A 19,882-nucleotide genomic window follows, 5' to 3' on the forward strand; every position below is an offset into this window, starting at 1 on the left:
TGTGATTTTGCGCTATATAAAATAAATTGAATTGAATTGAAGAATTTGAAGGAAACGAGTAATGAGCTTCAAGAACCTTGAAGTTCTCTAACTTGGGTCAATGTTTTAATCATGTACATACATTGGTCCTTACAAATCCAGATAAATAAATACAATTCTAAATATTTCCAAACACACTTCACTCGGACACTAGTAGTGTTTCGCCACTTGAGGGCAGCAGTGAAAAAGAATGGAGAGCGCTGAAGCGGCGTATCAGAGATGGCTGTCTGCCTGAGAGCAAAGGCTTAGTTTTAGCACCAAAGGCCAACATGATGTGCATCAGCATCATGTCAAATTCACCTACAAAAATATGTTATGCACCTTTATTTATTTTTAACAATTGCACTGCTTCTAAACATATTAAACTTACTTAAAACATATTTATTGGAGGGATTTCCCTTTTGTATATTTCTATGAACTAAAAAAATCACTTCTTAGGTTTTGTTTCATACACCCATTTTGACATTCCTTTTATTTACTATAATTGCATTTATGTTTTTGATGTGTTTTTACTTGGTGTGCATATATTTATTTTACGGTTGCACACTCTTTTTGCTTAAAAGTCTATCATGTATGTTGCTGAGGTTCTAGTGACAACCACTACCAAGGCCTCGAGGTTTTGTTGTTGTTGTTTTTCTGCCGGTGTTCTTTTCAATCCATGATGATTCCTGCAGAAGTAATGTGTCATTTCTTTTAGGATTTTGCATGGTTCATGGCTCTGTATTCACGCTGCTAGCACTCTCTGAGGTTTATGAAATGAAAAGGCTGTTAACCTACAGTATACTCTACATGGAGAGATTAAAGGAGTGACCTAGTTTTAGAGTGGACCAGGACTAAAAGCGAACCTCTGCCCTTGGCAAACCGCACTAGAGATTATCAATAATAATCCAAAATGGTAAAGCTGAATTGGGTGTCTTGACAACAGGTGCTCCAACAGACAGAGTGATCCTAGAGACACAAGCACTGTAGGCTACAAATTATTCAAAGTTTCCTTTTCTAGTTTTGACCTGGTAAATCAAATCTTTCCAGAAACAAATATTTAAATTTATAATTTTACCAATACTGTACACTATGTAAACATAGGTTATTTCGAATTGAGATATATGACTGATATAATGATGTTTTTTCACATGTATGATGGTGTATTTTTTGCATGATTGGGATTCTTGTAATCCAAAATGTTCTTGACGTCATAGACAAACTGTTATTTTGAAGTCTGCACACCCTCACGTTTCAGAGACATGAACAGGACTGGAGCCAAACTAATTCCACTTGCAGCTCTCTCCCTCAACATTGCTTCTTGATGAATGGCCAAAAACGTGCTCTGAACTTCAACCACATAACCTTATCATCCACAACAAACCCAAATGTCGCTGAGGGAAACATTTTCTCAACCATAATTACATGTCCTTTGTAGTTATAATACATTTAAATGCTTCAGCATTTATTATATCATGAGATAATAAACACACATGGTAAACAATTGTTTTTGGTTGATTTAAAATAACACTAATATTTTTATAATGTACTAGCCCATTTCTTTTGAAGGCTTTTTATCTTCAACCATCCACTTGAGTGCCTGAATTAGATATATTTTTATGCCACACCCTACCCACTGACAAGGGCGAATCGTATTTCCTTACCTACAATTTAATGCAAAAATGGAAAGGCAACTTTATTTATGCAGCACATTTCATACACAGGATAATACAAAGTACTTTATGTAAGTCACTGAGACAAAAAAGGGAGGGACATAAAAAAAGAAAAGAAATACTAAAATGTAACAAAAACCCTGAGAAGATACTTGAATACATTAAAAAATACAACACTTTAAGTTAGTTTGTAATTAAAAGTGATGGCAAACAAATGTTTTTTTGCTTGCATTTGAAAGGTGTCCATGTTAAAGTCTGAGATATCCAGGCACTGTTAGTCAGGTATGTACAGCAGAATAGCTAAAAGCAGGTGCACCATGTCAGGATATAATTCTAGGAACAGTCAGCAGAGCGGTTCCAGCTAACCTGACAAGCTGAGCTGGTTGATGTTGTAGCAATTTCATGTGTTTAAGTCCCAGAGACAGATGACTGCTGCTCTTGTCTTATAATTATCTTGTCATGCAGCAAAGAAGGAAACAAATCAGTATGTACTATATTTCATCCTCTGCTGCTCTTGATTCCTTGAATTCTTTCTGTTATCATGTGGATGCTAAACCCTTTAAGGGCGATCTTCTTTGATGAATTGGACTTCGACTAAAGAGGCACATCTGGTAAAGGGAACTACCTGATTCGAGACTCTACTCTGATGCTTTCAGGATACACTGAGACCATTCAACGTTATTTTGTCTATTGATGACAATAATCCAGATGAAATGATGCGCATACAGCAGCAAGCTGAAGTGATGAGCATCGCTCTCTGAAATTTCCCTATGGGCAGCCTCGTAGCTCCGTCCCCAACAGGAACAAAGAGGTCAGCATGCCGCTGTGATTGAAGGCACAGGATTAGAAACTAAGAAGATGACTACAGATGAGCAGTAAGCTTTTATCCGTATGATTTTTTGCAGTGATCCTTGCAAAGACACTTGTACTTTTAAGCTTCAGTGGCAGGTTTTTACATTAGAATGTATACACTGGCACACGCCTGAGGGTTTAAACATTTCTTAACAAAGGTCATGTTTACTATGACAGATGATAAAAACGATCATGTTTTTGCAAGCTCGGGTCATGTTACACACTATATGCAACATATACAACAATGGAAGGCAACATTGTGTGTGCTAATTGTGCTTTACATGTATGTCTGATGGAGCATGAGTGACCACAGACAGGCTCTGTGCATTACAAGATGAGGAGAGATTAGAGCACAGTGGGTTAATCTTTTGGCCAGCCATCTGCCAGGACCATGAGAATTATACCTGAAGCCACGGCCTTAACCACCAACTGACAGAAGTGACCCGACAGGTGATCTTTTCTGGTGATTATATTGTGTGTCCATTGTGTGAAAGTTATGGATATTCAACTTCAAAGGGCATATCAAAAAATGTATTTGCCTTTGAAAAGTTGCCGTCTGGACTCACCATGTTTCAAACTTGAAAGGTATGCAGGGCAGTTGTCTACTGCCAAAAGTCACTGATCATAAATCATACACTGTTGTTCCTGAAATGAACATTGGAGGTTTTTATTCTGCACGTGTGTGTCGCTCTTTTACTCCCTGTGACCATGTGCCAACTTACATTTTTCTGAAAGAACAATTCATGCAGCCAGCAGCCACTGAGTTCATGCTACAGACTGTAGTTTCTACCAGCACCACTCAGATTATAAAGAAGACTTAATTTCAGTATGAGAATGGACTGTAAAAGGTTTATTCGTGTGTGTAAATCCTCTTGCACGCAACATGTTTTAATGGTGTGCTGCACCATATAGTTGTTCTGTTGACCTATTGACCTAGGTTATTTCAAAAGGAATGGCAAAATACTATAGCTGTAATGATTTTATTTCAACAGTATCTGTAAAAATGTAGAAATACCTGTTTTTTCCCCCCTTGATTGCAGATTATAGTTGTGACATTTTCAAACTCTGCAGCTAGTAAAAACTATTTTTTTAGATTTATTGAAGTTGCAGTATGTAGGATTTGGTGGAATCTAGCAATGAGGTTGCAGATTGCAACCAACTGAAACTTGTTTGCCAAGCCTGTAGGACTACGGTGGCTGACAAGTAAACACAAATGACCCTTTGTGGTCCAGTTTTCTTATCAAATGGAGGATCACTGGGTTTAATATTACACAACATTTATTTACGAGAGTTTACTTCTGGATGGCTTTAGATTATCAAACAAGAAGATTATCAAACCAGAAGATTAGCCAGCGTCAGTGCCCAAACTAATTCAATTAAAGAGGCTCAACACAAAATGGACATAGTAAACATTGAAAAAAAAAAAGGAATTAATGAATTAAGGAAGACACAAACCAAAACAATCAAAAAAACTAAATGTATATGGATATGGTTAAAATATAATTGTGTATTGTTTGTCAATATAATTTATTTAGATTTCACAGTTTATTTAAAAAACAATAACTGTATGGTTTCTACCAGACAAGACAGGAATCAGACCAAAACTTTAATCTCATCAGATCATTCATTGCCGTCATCTACATCATCCTCTGTTTTGACAAAAAAAAATGAATTGAGTAAATCATGTCAATCATTTTATTTGTATTTTACCTAAGGCAACAGATGGCTGTGGAGTGTATGGCAGATGTTACTGTTAACAGGTAAAACACTGACCATTATAACGGTACAGATTATTTGTCCATGACAGAGGTGGTCACAGCATTTTATGTAAAATAGGTCAAGGGCAGATCACAGAAGTTACTTTTAATACAGAATTCTCATTCATAAAAGAGTCACACACTTTCTCTGAAGTATAATTCAGTATAGACTGTGTGGCTGTTAATACAATAACATTGTACAAATGGTATCACATATTTATTGCAAATACATTATTTGTATCAGGCTGTAGAATAGTATTGAATTTGACATTTGTATAGCCATGATATTTTGACAGTTTAGCTTTCTTACCTTCAGACAAAAGTATCTCTTCCATGATATAATAATTTTTAAAAAATCCATGTTATTTAGCCATGATCAGAAAGAAATTGCATGTTTGTTTATTTATTATTTGTAGTAAATAAAAGCCGTTGATCTACATCAAAAAACAAAAAGAAATTTAAAAATATACCTGTCCATCATCTGCAAAGTTGTACATTATATCCTAGATATACAGAGCCGGCTCCTGTGGATTGGTGGTTGAAGAAGCCCAGTTGGACACAGGGGTAACTCTTAAGTTGTGTCATTGGATTAGCTTGTGAGCTTCTTCCTTTAGCCTTCTCCAGTCGCTCACCAGCACCTTGAGAGCTGCATCTTATGTACAGGGTTCTAGACGGAGCCGTCTTCATGGTGCGGTTTCATGACTTAATTCTTTAGGATGAAGAATGTAAATATATTACATTTGCCACTGCTTTTTGTTTTTGTGAAATCCTGCTTTGGTGAGTTTCAGTTCTTAATTCTCTGCTTAGTTGACGTGTTGCTGTGATCAGATTGTGAACGCTGTTCATATATATTTGACAGCCTCTGGGTTGATGATTGGACAGTTTTATCAGTTAAAAAGTTAATTCTATTCTGTTTTCCTTTTATTCATATTCTTGCCTTACCTGGTTATTGGCTCTTATTTTTACATGTGTTTTCACTCCGTATGACTGTCATACTGATTTGGTTTCAATATTCAGTTGGTCATGATATTCTAAATAACAACAGTATTATTTCTGCCACCAGATATCCCAGAGCTATGTATAGAAAAGGTATCTAAGGGTTTGACGTAACTCACCTGTAATCCCAGTCAAAGTGACTGAGCTTGGTTTGAGTCACTAGTTTTTAAAGCAAGACTATATTTAACTTTGATGGTTTCTGGACAAAAAGGACAAAAGAGCAATGTCTAGCATTAATTTGCTAACATTTAAAAAAAAATGATACCCACAAGCTTCTGGTCATACCAGACTAAGTAAGACCATTTGTGTGGGTGTGTTATGAAGCTCATGAATTCAACTCTCAATTTGTAAGAGAAAGATTGTGTTATTTCTATTTTTCTAGTCTCAATTTCAAGTGAATTCAATTATATTTTTTAACTTGTATTATGATTGCCAATTGTGTCTTTAAAGCATTTATAAAAACTCACATGGTATATATCAACTCTAGACAAAGACACTTAACATATTGCTAAACACCAAAACAGTTTACAAGCAACCATTAACAGATAAAAAGAAGAAAGTTAAAACACAGCAAAACAATTAAAAAGCAAACAAGAAAAAAAAAATGGAAAAAAAAAAGTAACAGCAACAACAACTAAAAAAAACATCAGTTAGCTGATAATAAACGCTGTTCTTAATAAACATATGGAAAGTACAGCAGCATACAATCCATGCCACAGAAACCACAATATATGTACCCCTCCAAAACTTTCAAGATTTTAATGGTGGTTTTATTTCACTCTCTTTAGCACAAGCAGACTTTGCCCCTTATTTCTATGACAATGGACCCTACATCTACAATGGGAACCTGGCACTGTTTAGCCTCTCAGAGGATACGGCTGTTGGTAAGTTCAACCTCTGACATGCAGGACATTTCGCTGGAACAACCAATCATAAAAATTGTCTATTTTGGCTTCCAATATCTGGGAGTCCAGGATGTTAAATAGTCTTTGATAACTGAACAGGTGTTGTGTTGCATGTACATGCTAATCTTCTTGCACCACCTGTTGTTGTGAGGAACAATTAGCAGGCTGTGAATTTGGTGCAGCAAACCCTCAACCTTCCAGTCAGGGTACTTACATTACATTACATTACATTACAGTCATTTAGCAGACGCTTTTATCCAAAGCGACTTACAGGAAGTGTATTCAACATAGGTATTCAAGAGAACCACTAGTCACCAGAAGTCATAAGTGCATCTCCTTTCTTAAACAAGCATCTTAAAGCATAAACCAGAGCAAAAGTATAGTGCAGAGGCAAATTACTACGAAAACAATAATTGCAACAAACTAATACGAATATAATAAGTGCTACAAACTACTATGACTAGGATAAGTGCAGTAAACAAATACGAATTCAATAAGTGCAGCGAACTGATACGAATACAGTGAGTGCAACAACTAATACATACCACTGGCTATTGTGTCTCAGTCTACTTTGTTCCACAGCAGTTTGACCCAAACAATGGGTCTACTACGCTCTGTGATTGTTGGTTTAAGGCTGGTTTTTCTTTTGGAGCCATTTTTACCAATTTATATTTTATTCTTAAATTTGGAAAAAGAATATACATACACATTTTTAACAATACGTTTTCACTCCTCCAAATATGTCTGAACCAGCCAGCAGCTAAGGCTTATTTGACTTAACTATGACTTGTTTTTTCAGGTACACAGATCTATTGTCTTAATGGCACAGACCCTGAGGGACAGGAGGTTAGGTATGGCCTTTCCTTTGATCCAGGATCCAAAGAATACTTCAGGGTCGACCCCAAATCTGGAAACATCACATTGGTGGAACAGCTGGATAGAGAGGTAAGTTTAACATAAGTATCAGAGGACACTAGGGTAGAACATATGATCAATTAAAATTTGTATATAAACTTAAAATGTTTGTCTTCATATCAACTTGTTTTCTGTCTGCTCAGAAACAGGATTCTATTAACGTTCTTGTCAGCATCACAGATGGGCGAAGCAAGGTATCAACATTTGGTTCAGTGTGTGATTATGCAGTTTGATAGCATCCCTTATAATACATCAAACTCATTGAACATGTTTTATGTGTTTTTTTTATTCTTCTTGTTAGGTTGTGGAAAGAGTCACAGTATTTGTAATGGATGCAAACGATGAGAAACCTGAATTCCAAAACATGCCGGCAATAATTGATGTCCTGGAAGTAAGTTAAGCCGAAAGTGTAAACTCTAAAAACCTGAAGTGTTGCTCTTTCTGCATAAACCTTATATGGTTTGACCTAAATCATTTTCTGTGTTTTAGACAACTGAGTCTGGCAGCAGCATCTACAAAGTAGAGGCAGTGGACAGAGACACAGGCTCAGGAGGCTCAGTCAACTTCTTCCTCCAGGTATCACTTGGCCCACTCACACACGACTCACTTTAGCTCCGGCAATAAATCAATACAAAAACTAGACAAGAAATAAACAAGAAATAAACAACGACAAAACGTTTTTTTTAAATGCTCCCTATAATAAAAGCTAGCTGAAAGTGCCAGCTCTAATGTTAATCTGCTTGTCACGGAAATAATGTATGGATGTACTGATAATGAGGTTAACATTATTTGGATTATTCCAGTGATCATGTGTGCATGTGCCTGAACATGCTGGTGTGGTTATGAGGATGGGGATTAAATCACAATTACATTTATGTCAGGTACTGGAGGCTTAGAGGGCTGCTTTGGCCCGGGTGGCAGAGAATGTTAGTTTGCTCTTGGACTATTAGGACCAAAGAACAGCTGGCATGGAGTGACAGTGATGACTGACCCATTGCACATCTGGACACAGCAGCTTTCACCTGCCTTCCCTGTCCTTGAGCATATGGGGTCTTTAGATCCAGATGTACAGAGAGATGGACTCTATGCATGATGCGGCCTAATTCAAGAGGCTATTGAGTGTTTTTATGCAACCATCTGACTACTTTTCATGATATCTCACGTGAGTGGTTGTAAATGGGGTTAAGGGGGTTTCAGCGACAGGCTTTTACTCATGTGACCTAATAAGTGTGTGTTTGTCTGTGTGCTTTTAAAATCCTGCTTTTGTCCTGTTCTCTGTTACAGAATCCTCAGTCCACTTTGTTTGCCATGGACAGACATAGTGGTGTCCTGCGTATCAAATCTGGAGAAATGTTGGACTATGAAAAAACAAAGACGCACTTTGTCACTGTCATTGCAAAGGTATAGGTGTATCAAAATTCATTAAATGTGTCGTGTTGTGCAATAGAGTACTTTCATTTCCAATTCAAAAACAAGTACCCTGTGACATTTCTATTATGTTGTGCCAATATGGATGTAAACATTGCAGATTTCAAAAAGACTTTAAAAGTCTGCGTTGCAAATGACTTATGAGGAAGGAAATATATTGAACACATTTGGTTGTTCCTTTAAGCACTTTTTTAAAATAGATGGAACTCTATATATGATATATACAGTGCCCTCCTTAGAAAATGATAACCATTACAAAACATAAACATAACTGTTGAGAGAAATAACTTAATAAATGACTCTTCTGTATAATCCTGACTTCTTTTCTTAAAGGGTACTTTTAAACAGCAAATTTATTTTGTTCCAGGATGGTGGCGGTAATTTTAATGGCAAGGAGCAGTTTATGTCATCCACTGCTACCCTGACAATCAATGTGATCGATGCACAGGACACGCCGCCATCTTTTATCGGGACACCCTATTTCGGCTACGTTTATGAAATCTCCGTGCCGGTGAGTATGAAAACAACCGTTTTTCTTTGCCTCTTCCTCATAACTAAAAACATTTGAGTTTTTATAACAACTCCCCATTGCACAGATCTTTAAACATTTTGTAAAGTAATATCTGCCACTTGTGTATTGCAATAAGTTTGCATCTTAAAGGAACATCACATTGAACACAGCAAAGCAGGACATGGGAGTCTTAATAGTGAATGCAATTTATTTATATATTCACATTATGAATAAGAAGCACCACAAGACCGACAGCATTATCTTATATCACACAGCTTTAATTGCTGACATTTCTCAGTAATGCCCAGGCTGCCGTCTTCATAGCTTTACTCACAGCAGGTGAAAGACCCATTATCTCCCTCACAAAATGTCATCGCAGTCATATGAGAGAGATTAAACGTTCTGACTTTCTTTCTAAAGAGGATAATTAGGGTCATGACATTTTAATGACATCTAAGGAAGAATTAAATGTCTTGCTTTGTTAGGTGTTTTGGAAAATCTTGACCGGTATATTTTTTTTACAATGTTATGTAACCAAATACTGAATTACATCATCTTAAGAGTGACATGAAAGTGATGTTTAATTGCCGTAAAAATAAAGTTGAATAACAGTATATTTTACAGTAAGCCAGCGTTATGGCAGGTCATTCTTGCATTCTGGTTATTTTTGAACTTCTCCGACTAATTATCAATCTCCTTTCACTATTGATTTAAAAGCAAAACCTTTCTGACGATCTTTTCCTCAGGGTTCTGAAATATTCACTGTTCTTGCCAAAGATGGGGATGTGGGAAACCCAAATCCAATCCGTTATTCCTTTGAGGATGGTAAGCATTTCAATCAAAGAACATTGGAGTGATTTTGAACTAAATCGACAGCGCTCATAGGTCTGTCTGTTGTTTGTCTCTCCAGGTGACGACAGTGTTTTTAGCATCAATAAAACTAGCGGATGTATCACACTGCTGACTCACCCCATGTATCTGAAGAGAGAAGTCTTTAACATTAAAGTCAAGGTAAGTTGCAGTTCACAAAGTGCAATTGGTTGGGTGAAATATTCTGTATTATTACTGTAAATATCCCACAGGCTCCGTGATAAATGTGGTCTGACCTGCATAACCTTTACCCCTGGTGTCCAGGCATCAGAAGTCAGTCCTGAAGGCAGACTCATGGACTTTGGGGTGACCACGATGGTGATCCGTGTGGTGGACCTGAACAATAATCCCCCTACTTTCTACGGAGAAAACGGCCCACAGAACATGTTTGAGTTGACCATGTACGAGCATCCACCGGAGGGAGAGATCCTCCGGGGGCTGAAAATCACTGTCAACGACTCCGATCAGGTGGGGAGACCGTTATTGTCTTCCATATTTTCTCATAAACTGACTTATTAGTATGAAAATAACTAAACAGTTGCTATTTTCAGTCATGTTTTACTGATCAGTTATCAACTTTTAGCCCTGCTACAGTGTAATTGCTGTTGAAAGCTGCTTCAGTTAACAGGGAGAGGGAACAGTGATTGCTATGGTGATTATGTTACAGTGATTATGTAATAACACTCATTTCCAACCAAACTACATTGTTATCTAATAAGAGACTGATTTAATCAACATTCATGTGCCCTTTCGTCCATGAAATGACTTTAAGCCTGCCATTATCGCAGACAATCCTTTTAGAATTGCACAAATTTGAAATTAAGCCAACCTAAAATTAAAAGGTGCTCTCTAGCTGTGCCATTTGTCGGCTTATGCAAGTCTGTTTGGCCCCTTGTATGAGTCTCGTCCAAATGGCTGATGTTCACCAAATGTGTTCTCTGATAATACTGTTACAACATCAGGGCAAGCTCTCTTTGTACAGCGATATTATGTTTCATCAGGAATACTACTGCTGCCACCGATATCCTATTGATCTCTCATACATTACTCTAATAAATACAAAGCTTTTATATAGATTGAATGGACTATACACTACAAAGATTATACTGTATGTCTGCGATAGCTTTGTAAAAAATGCAGATTACTATAAATAGCTCCAAGCATGTACAAAATAACTGTCATTTTCACTAATGAGACATTCTGACTAATGTGATGATGTGTGTTGTTCTCTTGCAGGGCGCAAATGCAAAATTTAATCTTCGACTGATCGGACCGGGAAGGATGCTGCGAGTCGTCCCTCAGACTGTACTCAATGAGGCCCAGGTCACAATCTTAGTAGAAGACTCTTCTGCCATGGACTATGAGAAACACCAGTTTCTCACATACAAGGTTAACATGCACTCATCCCAAAACAAATAGCAGTCTTATTTCACCTGCATCTGCTGTGCTCTTTTTCCATTTATTTATTTCTAATCTGTCTCCTCTTTAGCTACTTGCAGTTGAGATCGATACGCCTGAGAGATTCAGTGCCACAGCAGACATCGTCATTCATCTCCTGGACACAAACGACAACGCTCCCAAATTCTCCTCAGATTACTACATCGCCAGAATTCCAGAAAACTCACCGGGTGGCTCCAATGTGGTGTCAGTCACAGTGAGAGAGTCCTTATCCTGTCTAAAAATACATGCCAACACCAATGTACGTCACTGAGCTAAAGATGAATGCTGAATTTAACAAAATGCCCAAGAGGGCCATTAATTCCCTAAATGTGGACTTTTTGAGCGGTGCGGGATGGGATAATATGTGAAAACATAGATAAAAGCTAGGCGAGGTAAGCTGCCAGATGGCTATCACTTTCATTTTGTTGTGTAACACCAAATTCCCAGATTTTGAATGCTTAGCAGCACATGCAGCTGCAGCACAAATATGTGTGCAGAAATAAACACTTTTAGCAACATGTTTCAGTGTCATTTGGTTTAAAAATGATAGACGGACAACATTTTTTTTGACTATCATCTTTCGCCCTTGTCGTTTCATATCAGCCATGCAGAGGCTCAAAGCAGCAGGGGGGCTTGCTGATAAATCCTCCCCTTGCGTGAACGGCACAGAGGTTCATTTCCTTGATCCCAGGCAATTTCAATCAGATGAAAGAACAGCCAACAAGTGACCTTGGACACATGGAGACAGGGAACAGGCATCCCTGCAGCAACAGACAGACAGACAGACAGATTAGCCGATGTTCATGAAGATGATGTCCTATGACATCAAAAAAGAGTCTTTTTATAGCTGACCCCTGCAATATCATCTGCCAATCCAGCACAGATTCATTCAGTTTACTGAGTCCATGGCGAAAAACAGCTCTCTTTTCTGCTTTAGGAAAGATGTACAAACAAATCTAATATCAATATTTTGATGTTTAACATCGGTATGACATAGAAAGTAAGTGGGATATGCATTGGCTCACTGAGCTATATATTGCACTTAAACTCCTAAAGACAAATTGCGGGTTTCCCCGATTGCTATTAAAATGACCTCATATATCCAAGTGCCTTAACCAAACTCGTAAAATATGTTTTCTCTATAATCATTTTTTTCTGTTTATCCACAGGCAACAGACCCAGACTCAGGACCTTGGGGTGATGTGAAGTACTCCATATACGGATCAGGGGCGGACTTGTGAGTATAAGAATTATTTTTTTTTTCAGCACTCTGCACCTCCTTCAAATTTATCTAATCCTCGTTAGGCTATCAGCCTGCACAAGAAAAATACATCTATTATGTAACATGTATTAGCAAGCCATGTTTTCAAAGTCTCGTAGCACCTTTTTGTTGCCTCTGGTGATACTATTTATTGACCCGTTATGTCATGTGTAAACCTGTGTTTGTGTAGACAATCAGATGGTGACAGCAAAGGAAAATGAAAACATCCCCCAAAAAATCATAAACGCTTATACAACTATATTAGCAGTTGATACCCTCAGTATTTGTCAACAGCAGAAAAACAGACAACACTTTTCTGAAAAAAAGCATCTAAGGCACACTGAAAACAGGAAATTAGTTGGAATAAATTAAAGATGTGCTTTTTAATTGTAGACCACTGTACTTAGGAAGACCTCTTACTGTGAAAACACATCTGCCTGAAAGAGTCCAGTACAAAAATACCACAACAGTCTTGTTTTTCATATTAGAACTCGGTTCAGTTTGGAGGATTTGCTGGTATTTTCTCTCATCTCAATTTTTATTAGATTTCCTGTTAGAAGTTTAACCTCTGAGTAAAAGGTCAGTAGTCACTGTTCTCTGTTAATAACATACAACATACCCTCAGCTTGCCCTTCCTTTCACACCACTACAGATACAGTCTTATAGATCACCTGCATATTGTACAAAGTAAGTTTTAACCTGCATGCCTTAGGACCATAATACCTGGATTCGAAAACAGTAAAGCAAGGGAAACATGACCCTGTAACATCCAGCAGCAACCAAAACAGACAGGTGTATGTTAGAAGACATGTGTTTAATCTCTCAGGGCTGTTCCCAATAAACCCCTTGCTGTGTACTATGAAATGTAGGTAGTAGCAGAGTATTTTTGGACCTCTCAGTAGAGATTGTGAGCTCTGTTGCGATGAATTAGAGGAGATATGTGATGTCACATGGCATCCAGGAGAAGGATTTCCAAAATAAGCAGCAGAGAGATTTGGAGCTTTTTTTTTTACTTATTGCATGCTTGTTTGGTCAAAACCAGTTTGAAACTGTCTCAATACAAATTACTCAAAACTGCCTCTAGGAAATTTGCTAAATAAATGGCAACATGTCTTGTTAACCTTCTGCTTCTGCAAAGTTATACATTTTATGTATCTGACTTTAAACTTTTTTACAATATCTCTTAGAATACTTCACTGTACACAGGAGCATGCAGTGTTGATCTTTGCCTTCCTGCCCTCTGTCTTTGTTAATCCTGTAATGGGATTGGAGGAGAAAATAGACTGTTCTTTACTTCTGACTCTGACAAAGTCACTGTAGGGTAACAAGTCAAGATAAGATAAGATAAGATAAGATAATCCTTTATTAGTCCCGCAGCGGGGAAATTTGCAAGTCAGTCAGTGAAACAATCTTCCACTATATGTCTCTCATAACTTAAGTTAGTTGCACTGGTATCATCATGAACTATTGTTTAAAGTTTTAAATGGAGCATATCTGGTTTGAAAAGAAATTACCTTTAAAAAATGATGCCGTCCAGCAGCAATGTAAATTATTAAATTTTTTCTCCGCTAGAAAAGGTAATTTTATAAACCCTTAATAGTGGCTCTTAAAGTTTTGATCTGTTGTATTTAGGTTAAGGCTATCAGTACCCTAAACATTAGTAAATCTAAAACACCATACCCCCAGTAGTGAACCCCAGAGTCTTTGTGCTGTCCATCGCTTAACAAAGGTTCTCTTGAGCAAAATGCTCACATTATAAAATAGAGTAAACACATTCCCGGTAAGCCTACTCTAAGAAGAAAATAAAGGTTTACATGCAAATGTTCAAGACTGTGTGGGAAAATATGAATCTCAATTGTATTGCATAGTAAATCTGAAGTATATCTAAAAAAAATCCTGTCTCATTTACAGGTTCCTGATCCAGGCTACATCTGGGATCATCTACACCCAGCCGTGGGCGAGCCTGGACGCAGAGGTGAGGTCCAAGTACAACTTCTATGTAAAGGCAGAGGACGCAGAGGGGAAATACAGCCTGGCTGAAGTCTTTGTGACTGTGTTGGACCTGAATGACCACCCACCTGCATTCAATGACAACTTCCAGGAGAAGACTATGGTGATTGGAGTACCAGTGAAAATAGAGGTATGTGCTCTTTCGTGGTGTACTATGTCAGACAAAGTGAAACTCGAGAGTAAAATCTATACCGTTATCTTTTTTACTGAAATGCATGTTCATCTACACAGGCTGTAGACGACGATGCAGAAGTACCAAACAATGTCATTGAGTACGCCATCATGAAAGCTGAGCCAGACAACAACATCTTCGACATTAACGCTGACACGGGGGAGATCATGCTCAAGTCCTACATCAAGTCCATGGCCATTATTCAGAACATCACCAAGCAGACGGACTGCACCTGGTCGCTGGTGGTGCAGGCTCGGGACCGCGGCCAGCCTTCCTTCAGCACAACTGCGGTTATCAAGATCGACATCACTGAAGCTGTAAGTTGCCACAAAGTAGATGAATAGAAATATGTCAGTCAAACCCATATGAGGGGTCATATCTGTATACAATAAGACTTGATGAATTCTAACACATTTTTAATGCATTGAAACATAGAGTGTGCAAAGTTGCAACCATTAGTCCATAAGCGATTAGTTGTGTTTGGGAAAAATATGTCATCTTATGCTGCTCTAATGTGATGCTAGTTGTAGGGCTACTATATATTATAGTATTATATAGAAATAGATATTGTCTAAACTCATTATAATGGCATTTCAAACATGTATTAAATAAATTAACAATGTGTTATTGAAGTATAGCTCCCACACAAACAAAAATCATTTAATTTGTTCTTCTGAATATCTAGTGTGACTGCTCTTTTCCCATTATATTACCAGTGAGTAATTGTCTTTTTATCCACCGTTTGTAATGCAAGCAAATAATCAAGTCTTGAAACATCTGATCAGTTTTTATATGGAGATGCAGCTTTTCTGCAGAATGATCCATTTCATCACAGCCCAGAGTATCAGGTTCATCAGTTGTTTGCTCTAGTAGAGTTAAAAATTATAAGTCGGGAAAAAAAATGAATCTCACACAAATGCAATTGTCATGTTTCAGATCAAATCCCGATTTGTCTCATACTTCTTGGGCCTAAGGAGACGACCAGGGGCTGTGTTTGGGATTTGTTTGACCATTGTCACCTTCGCCATATCATTGACAATCTTCATTTCAACTCTTATATACTGGAACTCAGTGAAAAAGTCCCGTGTACACGCTCAGGGCAAGATCAGAAAGATTATAAGGAGGCCTGTTCCGTAAATGAAGCAAGAATTTGTAGCGATTCATTTTCAAAGGATTTCATAATAGAACAAGGCTGTGTCTGTGAAAGAGTACAGGAGCACATTATTCTCATTGTCCCTTCTTGGGGATTAAATACTCACATTATGACACCAGAACAACCACCAAAATAACCAAATTAGTTATTAGTAGTTTGTTTTTTTCATTTCACATTAATTCATATACTCATTCTCAGATGTTGGATGGTCTCAGCTATAGGTTTCCCAGTCAACCTCTCTGATCTTGTCTTGACAAAGTATTAAACAGTAGAGCAATAAAACTATAAATATCATTACTATTATGTTTAATTTGCAAGACATTCACCAGGAAAGAAACTAATATTAGTTTTTATACAAACAGTATTATGGCAGTACATTTGCAGTAATTTAGTTTTGTATTTTGCACCTGACATGATATTTTTAGCCAAATGAGGAATACATGCAGTACTACAGTACATACACGGGACGATATTTACAAGTTAATCTTTGTGTGACAGACTATGACTTCAGTCCCATGGATGTGAATTCTCCCTGTGCTCTTTTACAGACCCAACTCAGTGGGGGGCCTTTGGGATCATTTTTGATGCAGAATAGAAACAAGCCTTTGCAAATCCTAGGGATGCTTGCTGGTGTCATTAGTCTCATGGTCATAGTCACAGTCGTCATCTCCACTGCAACATTCATGCGCAACAAAAAGTCCAACCGGATCCTGCCTAACCGCCGCGTGAGAAGGAGGATTCCGAAACAGCAGCCCTGGAACTTCAGAAACCCTTTCAAGGTACCAGAAACTCCCGGAGAGAAATTCAGAGTAGAAGAGGAAGAGCCAGAGGTCACCGTGGAGAATGTCAACTATAACAACAATGTGACGAATGTTGTGAGACAATGGCCTCCGCTGCCTTGCGCCCCGTCTCTTCCCCCACCACCACCCACTTACATCCCGGGGGAGAGGCAGTGGGTGGTACCAACCGTCTCAGCAACAGTGGCACCCAAACCTAGAAAGAAGCCAGTGATGAACAGACAGGACACTGTGAACTTAGCGCTGGTCTCAGAGCTCAAGATGAGACTGGAGCAGAAGAGGATGCTAAAACATTGATCGTGCTTGATAAAACATTCGTACCTTAAGGTTAATTTAGTAGCTGTCCTGGAGCTTTCATGACCTTTATCAGCAGATCCAGATTCTGCCCGGTTGTCACGAAAATTAAGTTCAAACTTTGCATTTTGTCCCAGAACTTTAAGGTTCCTTCATCCAGGTTTCAGTAAAGACGAAAAGGAAAAATAAAAATAAAAATTTTAAACATCCACATGTCCGACAAAATGATGAAGATCATATGTTCTGATCAAAAGCTCTAGAACAAATGCTAAATAGACCTTGAGACTGTTTTGTCAAATTATGTTTTTAAGGTCAAGAATGAACTGTGAAACTCAATCGTGTGTGTGAGTGTTATTGTGTGAGTGTGTGTATGTGTGTGTGTGTGTGTGTGTGTGTGTGTGTGTGTGTATGTGTGCTTGTGTTTTCAGAAAGATTAAATACACTGAAACAGCTTAATTCATTGTGAATCAACAATGTCATTTTCCTATGGTGGAAGAAATATCCAATCATACAGATTCATCACCTTTCTTTGTTTGTTTCAAGTTTCTGTGTCATTTTGTAACAGATAAATCCTACCTTTGAACCATTTGTTGACACACTAGTGGCTTAAAGTTCCTCACCCCAGATCCCTTGTCGGTAATGAAGTCGTTCAGATTTCAACAAGCGAGACTGTTTATTTGGTTTCCAACCAAGCTCCTTACAAGAGATTTCATGACACTTGAACTTACTAAAGAGATCAGCCCCAGGGACGGGAACCAAAGTGATCACGTTAGGAAGAGCTTTAATCCTTCTGCGCAGGTGTAAAGCACTGTTTAGACTCCTGTTTTGCAGCAGTCACGATATGTTTATTTTCTGATTTAAAGGACTGCGTCTCTTTTGTTTACGTCTGTATTTGTGATGGTTTATCTGTTTCATTTAGTGTCTTTTTTTGTCAAAAAACTGTTGCTGTCAAAGGATTTTACTACCAATAAAAAATATAATCATTTGTAAAATAAACTGTGGTGAATGAAGTATTTAGATCATTGTACTCAAGAAAAAGAAGTGAAACAACGCAATAAAAATAATTAAGCATTTTAATTTTGGTAAATCAAAAGTAGAAGTCCTTATTACTGCATGAAGAGTGGCCGTAGTCAATGTTATTTTATTACATTGTATATTACATAAATATTGATGCAGTTACTGAAGCACTCCTTTAATGTTTGTTGGAGGTGAAGCCTATCTAACTGTTTTATAGTTCTAGGTAGTTTAATTTTTAAAAGTAGATCATCTGTTGTAAATTATAACAAGCTTTGTACATAAAATATGAATCTGGAAAGTAATTATAGCTGTAAAAGTATATAAAAAAATCCTCTGAAACAAAATGGAAGGACCTCAAAGTTGTAAAGATTTATATATTTTTTATTGTTCTTACTTATGTCTTGTATAATTTCCAAAGCTGAATTTCAAATTTAGATGAATATGCAGTTGGATTATTGCTAGCAGATAAATAATGCCTTTTGAAACATATTTTAGATTTTGTCTCACGCAGTTGCTTCTGCAAATATTCAGGCTGTCAGTGGGACAGCGAGGCCTAACTGGTCACAACCAGCTACTACCGTCCAGGATTAAAACCTGCTCAGATCATTAGTGTGTAGCCTTTGAGGCTCTGTGAAACACACAGAGAGACAGCCTTGTTGCCATTAGCTTACATCACCAACACCTCCTTAATGAGCCCGCAAATATACTCTACTGCCGCCCTCTGGAAAACAAGGAGAAGCTGCTACCACGTCCCAGTGTGAAAGATAAAGATGGTGTGAGAAAAGATTTAAGATCACTGTTTGTTATCCTCAAACTAAAATTATAATGACTAAATCTGAAGCTTTTATACCCTTGAAGGGGAGGTTTTGCTGAATCATATTGTTGCTCCCTAGGTATTTTTAAAGCTTTTGTATAAATAAATTAAAAGAAACATATCCAGACACTGAATGATAGTCATGAAGAAACAGGAATACGCATATGATGAGCCTAAGAATAAGATGATTGAAGGAGGCCTTACACAATAATATTACATTCACTGTGGTTTTTAGTAAAACCTCACCAGATGTTCTGAAAATATGTAATATATTATCCTGATACAACCCCTTATGCTCTCTTTAGCTCCAGTATCAATGTGAGCACTACCAATTATGAAGTTACACTGAACCACTCACTGGGTATTTGTGTAGACATGAGCAAACATGCACACTATTTCAAAGTTACATAAAACATGAAATTTGCAGATTACCCTCTCTAATCCAAGGACCAACTTGTTCATCTTTGTACAATATTGCATCGGTGGCAAAAAATCAAAGTCCATCTGCCCTGATTTATTTTGGACTGACAAGATGTTTGTGACTGGCTTTGAACTGCATCAGCTGGAACATTTCATACAGTTATGATGACGCAGAGCCGACCCTGGGGATTTTTTATCTTTATTTGACAAAGAGAATACTGCCTGTGAACCTCAGATTATAGATGCAAATGTATGATGTTCTGTTTTTTCAGGTCAGTACAGTGTGAAAGATTCTTGAGGAACCAAAACCAAATTTTAAGTCAAAATTGTCACACACATAAAGTTATATTAGTTTTGCAAGCTGTTAATGCTCTCAAATGAAATGAGGGAATATGAGGAGCAGCCCAAATGATCATGCATTATGCCATGTAAGAGGCAGCCAGGATTACTGGGCTATTTGATAGAGGATTACAGAGTTAAAAGTTGCAAAGAGCATTGATGCTTTAGAATGAAAGAAAACTATGCGCAGGCTGCAAATACCATGGCATGTGTTTGAGGCAGCAGAGGTTTTACTGTAAA

The 19,882-nt window shown here is 37.6% G+C and overlaps 1 protein-coding gene across 1 annotated transcript; it reads left to right on the top strand.

Annotated features, from left to right (window-relative positions):
* The first annotated feature begins 5,980 nt into the window (after nucleotides 1-5,980).
* On the top strand, nucleotides 5,981-17,055 carry cdhr1a (cadherin-related family member 1a). The gene is made up of 17 exons (XM_054600748.1): nucleotides 5,981-5,987; nucleotides 6,085-6,180; nucleotides 7,001-7,146; nucleotides 7,260-7,310; nucleotides 7,418-7,507; nucleotides 7,606-7,692; nucleotides 8,401-8,517; nucleotides 8,912-9,055; nucleotides 9,802-9,880; nucleotides 9,966-10,066; nucleotides 10,190-10,393; nucleotides 11,162-11,314; nucleotides 11,415-11,579; nucleotides 12,535-12,602; nucleotides 14,538-14,766; nucleotides 14,868-15,125; nucleotides 16,510-17,055. Exons 1-17 carry the CDS (start codon nucleotides 5,981-5,983, stop codon nucleotides 17,053-17,055), a joined length of 2,541 nt encoding a protein of 846 aa, XP_054456723.1.
* The last annotated feature ends 2,827 nt before the right edge of the window (nucleotides 17,056-19,882 follow it).

This window comes from Anoplopoma fimbria, chromosome 6 (assembly GCF_027596085.1).
Source record: "Anoplopoma fimbria isolate UVic2021 breed Golden Eagle Sablefish chromosome 6, Afim_UVic_2022, whole genome shotgun sequence".
NCBI lineage: Eukaryota > Metazoa > Chordata > Actinopteri > Perciformes > Anoplopomatidae > Anoplopoma > Anoplopoma fimbria.

Excerpts from the sequence above, each read along its gene's own strand:
- cdhr1a (XM_054600748.1), top strand. Across the intron at positions 7,311-7,417 it reads TCACAGATGGGCGAAGCAAG|GTTGTGGAAAGAGTCACAGT; the intron begins GTATCAACATTT and ends TCTTCTTGTTAG. Across the intron at positions 10,067-10,189 it reads TCTTTAACATTAAAGTCAAG|GCATCAGAAGTCAGTCCTGA; the intron begins GTAAGTTGCAGT and ends CCTGGTGTCCAG.